This window comes from Setaria viridis, chromosome 3 (genome assembly GCF_005286985.2).
Source record: "Setaria viridis chromosome 3, Setaria_viridis_v4.0, whole genome shotgun sequence".
Taxonomy (NCBI): domain Eukaryota; kingdom Viridiplantae; phylum Streptophyta; class Magnoliopsida; order Poales; family Poaceae; genus Setaria; species Setaria viridis.
This window is the reverse complement of record NC_048265.2, coordinates 19256386-19269644: the sequence shown is the minus strand read 5'-3', so window position 1 is coordinate 19269644 and position 13259 is coordinate 19256386. Positions and strand designations below refer to the sequence as shown.

The window sequence follows — 13259 nt, the reverse complement described above, 5'->3', positions numbered from 1 at the left end:
TCTTTTTAGCTACAGTAGCAACGTTTATGATGTTCCGTAACTTTATCACTAAATTTGTTCGGATGTGAAACTTTATGATGTTTTCAGTTAGAAACGTCATAGATCTATGATAAGAAACAAATGTGTCATAAAATTTTCATCATAGATCAACACATTTCTTGTAATGCTAGTCATTTGTTGTTAGCTTTTTAATCCACGTCAGTTACTAGTCACTGAACACAACGTCGGTTACTAGTTATCAACTCGTGATTAAAAACTGCAAAACCAAGCCTAGGCCAGCCCACACATCACGTCCGGCCGGTTGCGGCACGGCTCGGCGAGCGAACGTCAGCCCACACATCACGTCCGGCCGGTCGCGATACGGCTCAGCGAGCGAACACGTGTGGCATCCTGCTATTCCTCTTTCAATTTTCAAGGTGATTTTATTCCAAATGTAACTGCCATGTGCATGAACCTTGGAATTTAATTGATTAAATGATTAATAGGCCACCGAGTTCCATTTAACCTAACAGCATCCAACTTTACCAGAGGCCTCTGACACTGCAAGCCGCCTTGTCGCCATTGCCGATGGCATCAGCGCCTACCTCTTCTCGCCTTGTCACCTGTGAGGCTCCACTCGAACAACTGCGCAGACCACAAAGCCAAGATATTACGGCAAAATAAATGCACTACTTCACGGCCTGCTGTGACAAACAACTCTCTGCAAAAATTGTGGCATATGAGCATGCTACATCATTACAACACGGACACCCTACTGCTCGATCACTCTGTGTTTCCAACGGCCTCCACGTCCGCCCCAGCTTTCGCCATTTCAATCGTAGCAGAAGGCCCTGCTGAATCGGCGTTGCTAGTCGATTCGGCCTTGTTTGCAGCCCCCTTCAATCCCTTCCTCATCTTGACCTTCTGCGCCCAGCCCAAGACGCCCTGCTGCACATGCTCGTTGAAGATCTCCTTCTTATAGCAGCTCCCCATCTTTGGCGCACAAGGAAGCAAAACGTTGAATCATTGGAATGAGATTTGAGGATAACAATTATATCAACAAACCATATCGGAACGCTGACCCACCTGTGTTACAATTGCGTACAGAGGCAGGGTGCTGTAACTGCAGAGAAGCTGAATAAGAACCCTGCAAGTACAAGGACGGATGGAGGAGTCAGAACAGATTGAAGTTTGCCTATTCCCTATGGGACAAATGGACAATAAACTGGAGGCATTTGAAATATCTGAAATACCAGCCTCAAAATTAAATATCTGAAATACCCGATAACAAGCCTCGGCACAATAAAACGAACTTGCCCCATGATGCATGAGTCGAATCCATAAGTGCTCTAGAGAAGGAAAAGGGAGGGTACACAACGTTGTTTTAGGGTTAGTTATCACATCTCAGTGCAGTTTAGGAATGATGTACCACAATACTTACCAGTATCCAGAAGAAGAACGCAATCTCAAATGCATTCTGAAACAGGATGAAGTGGATTAGAAAAAGGATAACCCTTGGCTTGCCGAACCAGAAGTGGTCATCTGATGGTTTTACAACCACTTCACCCTCAATCGCCGTGTGCTTCTCAGCTACATCATGGGCTAGCTGAGCTATGACGTGCTCCAGCTTAGTGCCAATAGCTAACAGAAGCTGCAAGAAGTAAAGAGTTATCCAGTAAGCACCTAATCCAGTTGATCACTTTGTTCAGAGTAAGTACAAGGCCCAGCCTATAATTCTAGTAGATGTTTCATTTCATCATGACTGAGAAAGTTGGTACCCGAAAAAAAGGTACCAGGTTTAGTTCCCATTGTAAAATGGAAGCTAAAAAGATCAAAAGTAAACATCAAACAACTATGTGACTTGTAACATCTCCAATGCAAGAGTTGATGGGTCCTTTTCAGTGATCTTCATAATTTAGAGAAAACTAGATTGGCACTTTAAAACAACACAATTTAAGCACTTACAAAAAGGGGAAGGAAGGCAATCCAAAAGTATGTATGCCAACCTGCACATTAATGAAATACGTTATGAGTTGTTTTGAGAAGCTTAAATACTGAAATATTACTTCAGTACCTAGCTGTGCTTGTTGAACAGGACTAAGTAATTCGTCCCTCAAAAAGATAGTACAGGAAAATATAAATAATGAAAGTGTTTTTTACAAAGGATAGCTAAGCTTTACCATTAACATTCAGCAACAGAAATATCACCACGAAGACCCACAAGTACCAGCTAAAAGGGGATAGAAACAGCAACGTTAATTTTATTCAGGAAGTATATTTGCATCAAACTTAAAAAGGAATATATAAACATGTGTGCCACTCTTAGGATTACCTTATGCCTACTACTTTCTTAAAATCAGCCTCTAAAACCCTCACCATGTATCTATGGAAATCAAATTTTGGGTTTCCAGGGCAGTGAGTCTGCAATGGGAAAAGCTCATGTTTACAGACAAGGAAGGAAAGAACACATCATCATCTTATCATTTGGTCCAGTGCTTACCATGATAAAACCAAGACGCATTGTAGTGTAGTCTGATTTAGACACTGATCTATAAAACTGCTTACCAAAAGAATGCTGAAAAAGAAAGGAAAGAGAAGTCTAGTAAGTCTAATAGTAAAGCAATTGCCACAAGAGTAGAAAAAGGATCGCATATACAAACTTAACTAACAAATGAAGTTTGCACCACAGAAAAAGATATATGGTAAAACAGCGCACAGAATGCATTACTTACCAGCCAACTCAATATTATAGATTCTTTGCCAATACCCTTAAAACGTTTCTTAATGAATTCGTGACGATGCACATCGGTTACCTTCTTAGGACCTGCAATTTCATAGGATTTTATAATTCTATAAAAAAAGGTATATCTTCTTTTGCAAGCAAGAATAAACAGATCATAAACAAGACCCCTTTTTATCACCCTTGTAGAATTACCAAGAGGTACCACTGATTATAACTAAAGAGGGATCCAAATTTCATAACTAGTACCACATGTACCAAATTTTTGTACCTCCCATGTTATAGTTTTGTACTTTCCAAGTACTGTAAAAAACCTAAAAATAAAGGAGGTCTTTGTATCGATTCCAGTTCACAGCAGAAAAAAGGACTACTTTAAATGCAAATGTGGAATTGAAATAAGTCCTGATACCGTTTCCAGGATCATCTTTCTGAATTCCATTCTCCCACTGTTTCCATTGGTGTATCTGAGTAGTTAATAAATACAGTAAGAAAGAGCTAGCAGAAGTAGTAATTCTGCTGCTAAACTGCAAGGCATGTCAAAAGTTACACACCTGCGCACCTCCCAAAAGCATAGTTGTAACGCTGAAAATAACATGCGTGATAGCCAGAACAAATATGAAAATGTGCAGCTGATGTATGGCTTCTACGGACAGAAGTGGAACTTTTCGCTGTAAAAACAAAACGTAGACTTCAGATTGACCATTAAAACATTAGTAAAACAAAGAAACATAAAAATTGACGAACCATCCTAGCATTGTTTACTGCTTAAGTGATAGAAAAGTAAGGTATGAAGTACAATTGTAGAAACAATCATTGGTAGGAAGGTTGTTTTCAATCTAGGACTATACCGAAAAGGGGTAACAACCTAACAAGCACAAGGTGATAAGGAAAAATCATGTTTTAACCAATCATGTGAACATCTGATCTTAGAAAGTGTCATCAAACTCTAAAATCACAGTACTGTAGTCATCAGTTTGACTTGTGTAAATAAATTCCCCATCTAACAGAATTGGCAGAGTTTACTAAATAAAGGCATCAGGCCAACTATCCTTTTCTGTCAGTGGTCCCAACCTCTACCAAGTTGTATGCACCTATCTGTCCACATGAATTCTACATTCCAACTTGGTAGTCAGCCCGAATGTAGAAAACAGACATAAGATCATGTTCTAGGATTGATAGAAAGTTCATCATGTATATTTGGTCTAACCAACATGTGTCATCGTAGCTATGGAAGTTGAACAAATTATTTACTTATTTAGTGCCTGCAAGTCAAGATCATATCTAACTAACTGTCACCTAAAACAGACCACCATGGCTCAAACAGAACTTAAAGAATTGTTATGGACAATAAGCATTATTCCAAATCTCCAATTGCATGGTCTGATCACCTTCTTCAGGCAGATGTCAGCCCCAGCGCCGCTTTCACTGAGCAGCCGCCTCCTGATCTTTCCAATGATCCCGGCAGCAACAAAATGCTCCTTGGTGGCGTTAATCTCACCAGCCTTCACATCCAGCCTCTGGCATGGCAGCATGTGGTCCGTCCAGCCGGCAGGGATGCATGTCCTCTGTATCATCCCCTGGAACACCGTCAGCAGCAGGGAGATGAACCCCAGAAGCATCAACTCTGCACCGCACAAGGTCAAAGAGCAAAAGTTCCTGCGGTAAACACCTTATCTTATCCGGAATCCCAGAGAAAAGAAAAGGAAGACGAAGATTTTGCAGCACGGTTGGTTGGGTCATCTCACACCTGGAAAAAGTTCCTCCTTTTTCCGTTAAACCAAACAAGTTTTCTTCAAGATGCGTTTTTGCAATAGAGAACCTAGCTAGCCAACCACACCAGTTCAAAGGTTATCCATGAAAGAGGAAGAACACAACTTTTTGAACCAAAAGTTTCTCTCCTTTTTATTTAAAAAAAACTGAGATTTTTCTGTCCTCCTCTTTCAATTCCCATTATGCTGGCCGGCCATTTGTAGAGTATCTTCGATAAGGAAGGATCGAAGCGAAGAGGAAGAGGAGAAGAAACTGGGGACACGCCGTACCTTCTTTGACCTTGAGCAGCGCCTCGTAGAGCGGCTTCTGGTTCTTCTTCTTGAGCTTCTGCAGCAGGACAGGACAGGCCGCGGCCTCCCAGATCAGCGCCGTGGACAGGCAGCAGAGGCTAGGAGATCGAGGGCGATTCCATACCGAACGGGACACGGCTGCACATGCTTACGTACCTTGCCGATGTAGTGGAGGAACCGCTCGGCGACGAGCGATAGCAGCACGATGATCGAGCAGACCGCCGCCACGATCCACGTCGGCGTGTACTCCAGCGCCGCCGCCTCCCCCTCCGCCGCCATCCCGTGAGGAAGGCTTCCTCTTTACTCACGTGAACCGCCTCGCCGCTCACGGGAGCAGAAACGCTCGGGCGCGCGGGGCCGCGGCGGCGGAAAACGAAATGGGAGGGCCAGCCAGCAGCGCTCGGAATTCCTCCTGCTGCCTGCAGTCGATTCGAAACTGCTCGAAGAGGGAAGAGTGTCGGTACGGCTGTCGCGGTGAGGTGGAGTTGTGCGGTCGCGTCGGGTGCCCATCCAACCGGTCGTCTACGGCGATTTTGAGTCTATTGCGGTTTTAAATTAAATGGTACTCGTGTTAATGTCTCAAAACTGAATGAATATAGACTGTTTTTTTCTTTTCTTTTTCATTTTTTCTTATAGTAGGTTATTTTTTTCTTTTCTTTTTCATTTTTTGCTTATAGTCTTCCATGATGGTAGTTTTATATTTTTCTACTATATTAATAGAAATCTTGTGCGGTTAGTAAAACAAGAAGAGGAAAGAGTGGGAGGGGAGGTGAGAGGCCTCCAGTGCTCAGAGCCTTGCTGGGGCGTGGTGCTCGCACTATCCTGTCCAGCGGCAGGTCAGGAACGCAGTCCGGAATAAGCGTTCCTGTGTGGCTGGAGGGACGCGTTTTTTTCTTCATTTTCTTTCCTTTTCTTTTTCGTTTTGTTTTCGTGCTTCGCCTGTTCAAATGCGTGCGAAATCCCATCCGATGGCGCACGTAAATTTTGGTTGAAACCGCCCGCCGGTGTGCCTTGGCCGCAAGGCAACACCGCAACAATGACGTGGTTGGTCGCCGCCGGCCGGGAACCGGGCTGTGTGCCCTGGGCCGGCCTATGGGGTCCCCGCCGACCTCCCCGGGGCACGAGGGCGAAGGCTCACCGCTCACGCAGGTCACGGCGCCGCTGTCTCGGGCATGTGGATGGGGTCGGATGACTTGGCAGGCGTGAAAGCGTCCACCCGTATCTCAGGACGGTGCGAGACGAGCACGCAAGGCGAGTGGCTGACCTTCGGGGCGCACCTGAGGACGATGTCATTTAATACTTCCTAAAAAATCAACCAATTTTTAATTTGATCAAATTTAAATAAAATATTAATATTCACGTTTTTATAGATATTAATATTTATTTTGAACTAAAAATATTAGTACTATTTTGTATAAATTTGATCAAATTTAAAACTGTTTGACTTAAAAAGAGAGAGTCACGGGTTCTAGACTTTTGGTGCATTCGGCACGTCGGCTTTCCTCCGGACGCGTGCTCTGCTCTGCTCAGCTCACCTGCCCCTCTGGCCTCTGCTCGCCGTACTTCGGATCCCGACGATCCCTCCACCTGCTTGTGGGGCCTGCCGGGCGCAAACAAGTTGGTGTGGGCCCGTTTTGTGGGAGTGGAACCGGTGACAGGTGGACGGTAACGGATTTCGGACAGGACACAGGAGGCGCGCGCCTCTCTTGTCTTCTTCTCACTTTGGGTCAGGGGTCTTGTAACTTTTAACTTTATTTCAGGTACATTTGCTGATTCTGATTTGATTCTGATTATTTATAGGAGTTAATTAAAGTATTAATTTTGTGGCTAAAAATAATTCTCTTTAATTCTCTAGCATGAACTCTTAAAATCAGGATGGAGAATCATTCCAGAGAAGTTACTTCTTTGCATGAACTCTTAAAATCAGGATGGAGAATCATTCCAGAGAAGTTACTTCTTTGATTCTCTAGCATGAACTATTAAAATCAGGATGGAGAATCAGTCCAGAGAAGCTCCTTTTTTCAGCTCCCAATCTTTTAGTTCATTTTTAGAGAATCACTTTACATAACCAGTAGAGAATCATTTTTTTTAAAAAAAACTGTTTGGCAGAGCTCCGAAATCAGCTTTAGAACTCTACCAAACACACCTTCCTCAATCTTACTATATGAAAAAGATTTTTCAAAACCCGTGGACGGCGATGGAGCTGCTCATGTCAATCGTCATTCTCATCTGTCATCATCTCTTCCTGGCCGGTGGCTATATGAAAAAGATTTTTCAAAACCCGTGGACGGCGATGGAGCTGCTCATGTCAATCGTCATTCTCATCTATCATCATCTCTTCCGGGGCGGTGGCCAAATGTGCAGTAATCACTAGTAGGAGTATTCAGATAATTCCGGACCATGAACAGAAGGATGGCCACAAAGTCAAACCTTCTCGTGGCTATTATTGTGTGGCCAGGAGAAAAACAGCTCGTCAATACCCCGCTAAAGTTTAACATTATCACATCGAATGTTTGGATGCTAATTAGGAGTATTAAATATAGACTAATTATAAAACTAATTGCACAGATGGAGTCTAATTCGCGAGACGAATCTACTAAGCCTAATTAATCTATGATTTGACAATGTGATACTACAATAACCATTTGCTAATGATGGAGTAATTAGGCTTAATAGATTCGTCTAGCAAATTAGCACAGGGGTTCTGCAATTAGTTTTATAATTAGCTCATGTTTAGTCCTCCTAATTAGCATCCAAACATCCAATATGATACCGCTAAATTTTAGCACGTAGTATCAAACATCCCTTATGCCAAGGATCCACACATCCGGCTAAAGTTTACTTAAATTTAGCTACTAAACTTTTAGGGAGTGTTTGGATCTCGGATTTATCCGTACTACCCCTCCCTCTCACCTCCCACCTGACCTCCCCCGCCCCCCTCCCCCCTTCCTCGGCAGATCCGCCGCCGCTGGCTCCCTGCCCGGATGTACTCGCTTTGGATCAGGTGATGAAGCCCAGTCCTCATAGTCGATTTCGATCTCATCCCTGGCCTCTCACCCAGTTGCTGTTGCTACATGATCTCCAATTCTTGACGATTACTGCTTTACGGGGCGCCGCGACGCTGACGACGGAGGAAGAGGACGATTTGGCGAGCACGCGGCTGAGCCTTGAGCTGGGCAAGGTCGGCATCCAGTCCACGTCCCCATGCTTCACTAGCTCCAATGCCGCCCACCCGCACCCCCAGCCGCCGCCGTCCTCCGCAGCACCCAGCGTGGATCTTGGCATGGGCGCCGTCAGGCAGCAGCTCTGCCGAGACCCCGCAGGACGCCCCCTCCGCTGCTGCGGCGGGCCCGTCGAGGCTGACGCCGCCGTGCCTAAGCACGGCCACCGCGGGCTCGGCCGCCTCCTTACCGACCGCATCGCCCGCGCCGTCGCAGTACCATCGCAGCACAAGGCGGAGGTGAGGAGGGTGGCGGTGATGGCGGTGGCACCTCTTGGGTGCGCGCCATGGACGGCAGCGGCCGCGGGCGCAGGTGCCCCCCGCGGCGAGGTGGGATTTGGGAGGCGAAGGCATGACGGGACGGATGGGGAGGGGAGTACGGCACGGGCACGGACAGCGCCCGCGCTGTGGGGACGGGACAGATGGGGAGGAGAGGATGGCGCGGGCGCGCGGAGCGAGGGAGGGGTATTTCGGTCTTTTATCACTTTAGCAGCTAAAGATCTTTAGGTGTGCTTTAGCTGGATTCTGTTTAGATTCAAAATAGCTAAATTTAATTAACTAACAAATAAAGCATCAATCCCAATCAATGGATATAAATTCTAAGCAATGACGTACGTTTGCCGTCGTCGTCGATGAATGTAACCTGCGGGTTCCACTTCACCTCTTCACTGGTCAAGCTTCAGCTTTTCTACGCAAGTGACATATCAGTCACACAAAGGTCTTGTTTGGGATTTTGGACCGTAGCTAGTTAAATTTAGCTAATTCAAATCGGATCCAGTTTAGTTGGCAGCTAAACTGAACATTTCTTAGGTAAAGTTTCTAAAATGGAAGGAAGGGGTAGGATAGACAAATACATCTTCAACTATCATTTAGCTACTGGATCCAAACATCCTCACTTAAATTTTAGCTAGCTAAAAAGAAGTTTCTAAAGTGGGTGGATCCAAACAGGAGAAAAGTGTGTTGAATTGGTATTAGTATGGCCTATCTGGAAGAGCTCCTAGAACTGATTCTTTGCAGAATCCAGTAGGAGTCTTGGCAAACAGTTTTTCAGAGAGAAGTAATTCACTGCTGATTTAGTGAAGTGATTCTGTGAAATGAATTAAGAGGCTGCGAGGTGAAAAAAGTAGCTTCTCCTAATTCTGGGAAGTGATTATCTATCCTAATTTTAAGAGTTTACGCTAGAGAATCAATTTCAGACAAAGAATTAATTCTCTCAAAAAATCAACTCTCATAGTGAATCAGAATTAGATGGACCACTACTTTATATTCCATGCAGAAGGATTGACAAAGGTTAACAAGTCAGAGGTCGTAAGATAACCATCGCTGCCATGCTTAAGCACTAAGGAAAGGCTAGTAGTACGTAACAGATTATGACTAGTAAAGGTCACGATATAATTTATACATGCAGGAGTAGATCATAAGACCAAACAACGCCAGATTATGACTAGTAAAGGTCACGATATAATTTATACATGCAGGAGTAGATCATAAGACCAAACAACGCTATTGAATTCACATCCATTGCATGGATGGCTCGTATATTGTCAAAACAGCAGAGAAAATTGTGACACGCCGCACGCTTTGTGTAAGGACTGTTTGAGAAAAGTATCGAGAAGAAAGAGATGGAAGGAGATCTATCAATGCTCCGTATAGAACCAAGGAATAGGAAGCTACGATCGAGCAGGGACCGTACCTGGTTCTGATTCAGTTCCCGCACTCCAAGTTGCTGATTTAACGCACCACATTAGGAGAGAACTGACCTTCCATCCATCCCCTTTTATCCCGGTTAACATTAGACCCGTGACTAACATGACGTGCCACCGAAGGCCACCACAGGGGGGGGGGGTTGAGCTTTAGTCCCGGTTGTAAGTACCAACCGGAACAAAAGGGGTTGTATTTTGTCCCGATTGGAATTTTCAACCGGGACAAAATCTCCTCCTCTATAAAATCACCAGACCGAGAGCTCTTCTTCCTCCTCCAGCCTGAGCCACTCCACTCCACTAGCCTCCTCTCCATGGCGACCAAGCAACTCTAGGGGAGCTGTCGGTGTTTTAGACCGGCAACCCACCTAGGGGGTACCCTAGGTGGTCTTTTGTGCGGTAAGGATCGTCGAGAATCAAGGAATCAATGGTGACGCAAGGAACACGATTTAGACAGGTTCGGACCGCTAGATCGCGTAATACCGTACATCCTGTGTGTTTGTTTGTATTGATCTTGGATGAACTGGAGTTGTTCTTCTTTGAGGGGGGATCCCTGCCCGCCCTTATATACACGGGAGGCAGGGTTACAAGTCCGAGTCCTAGTCGAGTACTATTACAGAGTTCTACTCGGTATGGCCCGAGCAGTTTTCCATACTCATACTTGACTAGTCCGAGCGGGATACACCTATCCCTTGTCCTGATCACCTCCGAGTACGTCACTTAGTGGGCCGTCCAAGGTCTACTCGTGGGCCTGGGGTGCATGCCCGACAAGCCCCCAAGTACTTTGTAGTCGTGCGCCACAGTCTCGAGTACTGTGGGCACTATCCGAGTAGTTCGTCATAGAGGTTGCAGTGACCGAAGTGCTCGAGTACTATCGCGTGGCTGGAAGGTACTCTTCTTGTTCCCTCGAGTTACTTCTGTTCCAAGAATTTTTATATGGTAGTGCGATGTCAATCGCACTCCATATGGAGTAGCCCCCGAGCCTTAGGTTGAGTCGTAGAGTCAGGCTTAGGGTCCATCCTGCTTTTTGACTGTTTTACCCTCGGAAATCTGAAAAAGAAAAATCAGACCATCGGGTACGGTACCCGCAGCCCCCGAGCACTTAGGTGATTTTTGTCGTTGAAGTGGTCAACAATCCGTTGAAAAAGAGTAGCCGTTGGGTGTTTTAAGGCAATTAGTCTGCTTGAAATCCGTTCGTTGCGTAACTGATGCTTGGAATCTGGAGGTGGCGGAGATATAACTGGAGGGGCCCCTTTCGGTTAGGTTTACATGCCATTGTAACAGATCTTTTTTTCTTCCTCCCCCGCACATCTGTTCTGCATTTGCGCCGACGCAATTGCCAAGTGCCGCTGCCACCATTGTTGCTCCTTGAGAGAGATCCGAGGGTGAGTGCATTTTGCTGGGTTGAAATCGGCAGATGCGCACCAAGAAGATGGGCAAGAAACCCGAGAAGATCCAAGGCAAGGCTCCAGTGGCGGGCAAGATGAAGTCCAAGAAGGGGAAAGAACTGGTGCTGCCGGCGCCAAAGGTGGGGCCGATAAATCAGACTGCGCCGCCGCCGCCTGGAGTGACGTGGCAGCATTCGATGATGAAGGAGGAGGCCGTGCAGGCGCTAGTCGATGCCAAGCTTCTGCAGACGAAGGAGGTACTCGAGTGGCACCCTGCTTTTGCGAATGCGTGGCAGTTCGAGCAACACCCTGGCGAGATGGTGATGCTTGCACACTTCGTAGAGAGAGGGTTAGCCGTGCCCACCTCTGACTTCTTCAGAGGTATCCTTGAGTACTATAAGCTGCAACTTGTTCACTTGAACCCCAATGGATTACTGCATATGTCGATTTTCGTACACCTCTGCAAGGTTTACTTGGGAGTTCCTCCGAGCCTTTAGTTGTTTAGGAAGTTATTCCGCTATAAACCTCAGCCTAGTGCACTTAGGACAGAAGTCTTTGGAGGCGCCGGGTTCTAGCTCAGGAACTCGGGCGCATATATTGAGTACAATTTGACTGACTCCCATGGGGAGTGGAAGAAAAGGTGGTTCTACATTAGGAACCATGATCCTCGTTTGTCGGTGGTTACTGGCCACACGCCGAAGCATGCAGAGAACTGGGTGAGCGAACCTGAAGACACCCCGGAGCTTGACCACTTGTTGCAGCAGATTACCGAGTTGAAGGCACTCGGTCTCACTGGGATTCATGTAGCGGCTAGTTTTCTCAAGAGAAGGGTCCAGCCGCTTTAGAAACGTGCTCACTCGGGCAGTGAGTACACAGGATTTAAGGATCCATCGTGTATGTCCGATGAAGATATATCCGATGATGATGTGGAAGCGCTGCTGGCCAAGTTCTTCAGGAATTACCAAGGAGTACCAGTGATCCCTGCAGCTCTTCGTCAATATGATGCCTGGTATGAGCCAGAAGTGGTATGTCCTTGCACTTGACTTGTACTTTTTTTTGTGACCTTTGCAATATTTGTTTTAAATATCGACTTGTTTTTTGTAGTCCCGAGTTCTTGCCGGCTACTTGGCGCAGTCGGAAGAAGAAGAAACTGGTGTTGAGGAGTCAGAGGACGAGCCCTCTCCTCCTGTGAAGAAACGCAGAGTAGTCCATAAGATGTCTGCGGCTAAGTCTGCTTCAATCCCTGAGATGTCGGGGTACCAAGGTATGTAGCCGTGTACTCACTTGTAGCCGATGGATTTGAACTTGCAATCTTTGTGACTACTTTGTCTTGTCCAAAAAGGCTGTTGATATGGCACTTGGTGATGATGAGGCTACTTCCCAAGAAGTAGTCATGACCGACCCGAGCGTCGGTATAGCATCTGTTGAGAAGGTACCAGAGGAGGTGTCATCAATGGATGCTGGAGTAGCCCCCAAGCAGACCGCACAGGCTCCGTCGGCTGCTGCGCTGCCGGTTACTGACCAGGCAGTCCTGGGGTTGCCCGCCGGAGTAGCAGGTGTTGCAAAGGAAGTGTCACCAGTAGTCGCTACTGGTTCCTTGTTGTCCAGTGTGATTGCTAGTGGTAAGCTTTCTTTCCTGACTAGTTTTGCTAGTCTGAGGTGTATTATAGTCTGGACTCTGTGTTTCCTAGGTCTCGAAGAGAAGACAGTGCCGGCAGTTGTTCCTGCGGCGCCGAGTACTCGGCCAACTGTTGCCGAGAAGAAACGTGTGCGATTCCCACCACGCTCAACTCGGTGAGTTTGTTTATCCCTGGTGTATATCTTTTTGTTTTGAAGTTGTATAATGACTTTGTACTCTGATGTAGGGATGCGGAGGAGACTATCCCTGTGGAGGTAGGAGTAGAGTCATCTCCCCCGACTACTTTATCCGCTCCCTTGGAAGATTTTATTATCGAGGAAGTACCCGAAGTTGACGCTGGTCGCCTTGGAGCTACCATATCTATGCTTCAAGAAGTGATTCGTTCGGTGGAGGTTCCCGCCGCCGCTTCGGGTTCGGGAAATGTTTCTTTGTCGGCGTCCACTAGCGGAGCTCTGGCTGTTGTGGGTGTAGAAAAATCCAAAGAATCAACTGCTCCAGGATGTATCAATAGACCTGGTATTGTAGTCATGGCA

General features: G+C 46.2%; 1 protein-coding gene across 2 annotated transcripts; it reads right to left on the bottom strand.

Annotated features, from left to right (window-relative positions):
- Nucleotides 1-649: 649 nt before the first annotated feature.
- Nucleotides 650-5303, bottom strand: LOC117850599 (MLO-like protein 1). 2 transcript variants are annotated; one of them, XM_034732459.2, is made up of 14 exons: nt 4936-5302; nt 4759-4816; nt 4108-4343; nt 3271-3387; nt 3129-3183; nt 2712-2803; nt 2480-2554; nt 2312-2400; nt 2160-2209; nt 1945-1985; nt 1421-1630; nt 1261-1328; nt 1066-1126; nt 650-972 (listed from the first exon to the last, which is right to left on the bottom strand). In XM_034732459.2, exons 1-14 carry the CDS (start codon nt 5056-5058, stop codon nt 763-765), a joined length of 1485 nt encoding a protein of 494 aa, XP_034588350.1. In that variant the 5' UTR covers nt 5059-5302; the 3' UTR covers nt 650-762. The 2 variants fall into 2 exon arrangements, with proteins under 2 accessions (XP_034588350.1, XP_072148876.1); XM_072292775.1 differs by having other exon boundaries at nt 809-972; nt 1233-1328; nt 4936-5303.
- Nucleotides 5304-13259: the final 7956 nt, after the last annotated feature.

Excerpts from the sequence above, each read along its gene's own strand:
- LOC117850599 (XM_034732459.2), bottom strand. The coding sequence starts at position 5,058 with ATGGCGGCGGAGGGGGAGGCGGCGGCGCTGGAGTACACGCCGACGTGG. Across the intron at positions 3,388-4,107 it reads CTGACATCTGCCTGAAGAAG|CGAAAAGTTCCACTTCTGTC; the intron begins GTGATCAGACCA and ends TTGTTTTTACAG. Across the intron at positions 2,555-2,711 it reads CTATAATATTGAGTTGGCTG|CATTCTTTTGGTAAGCAGTT; the intron begins GTAAGTAATGCA and ends TTTCTTTTTCAG.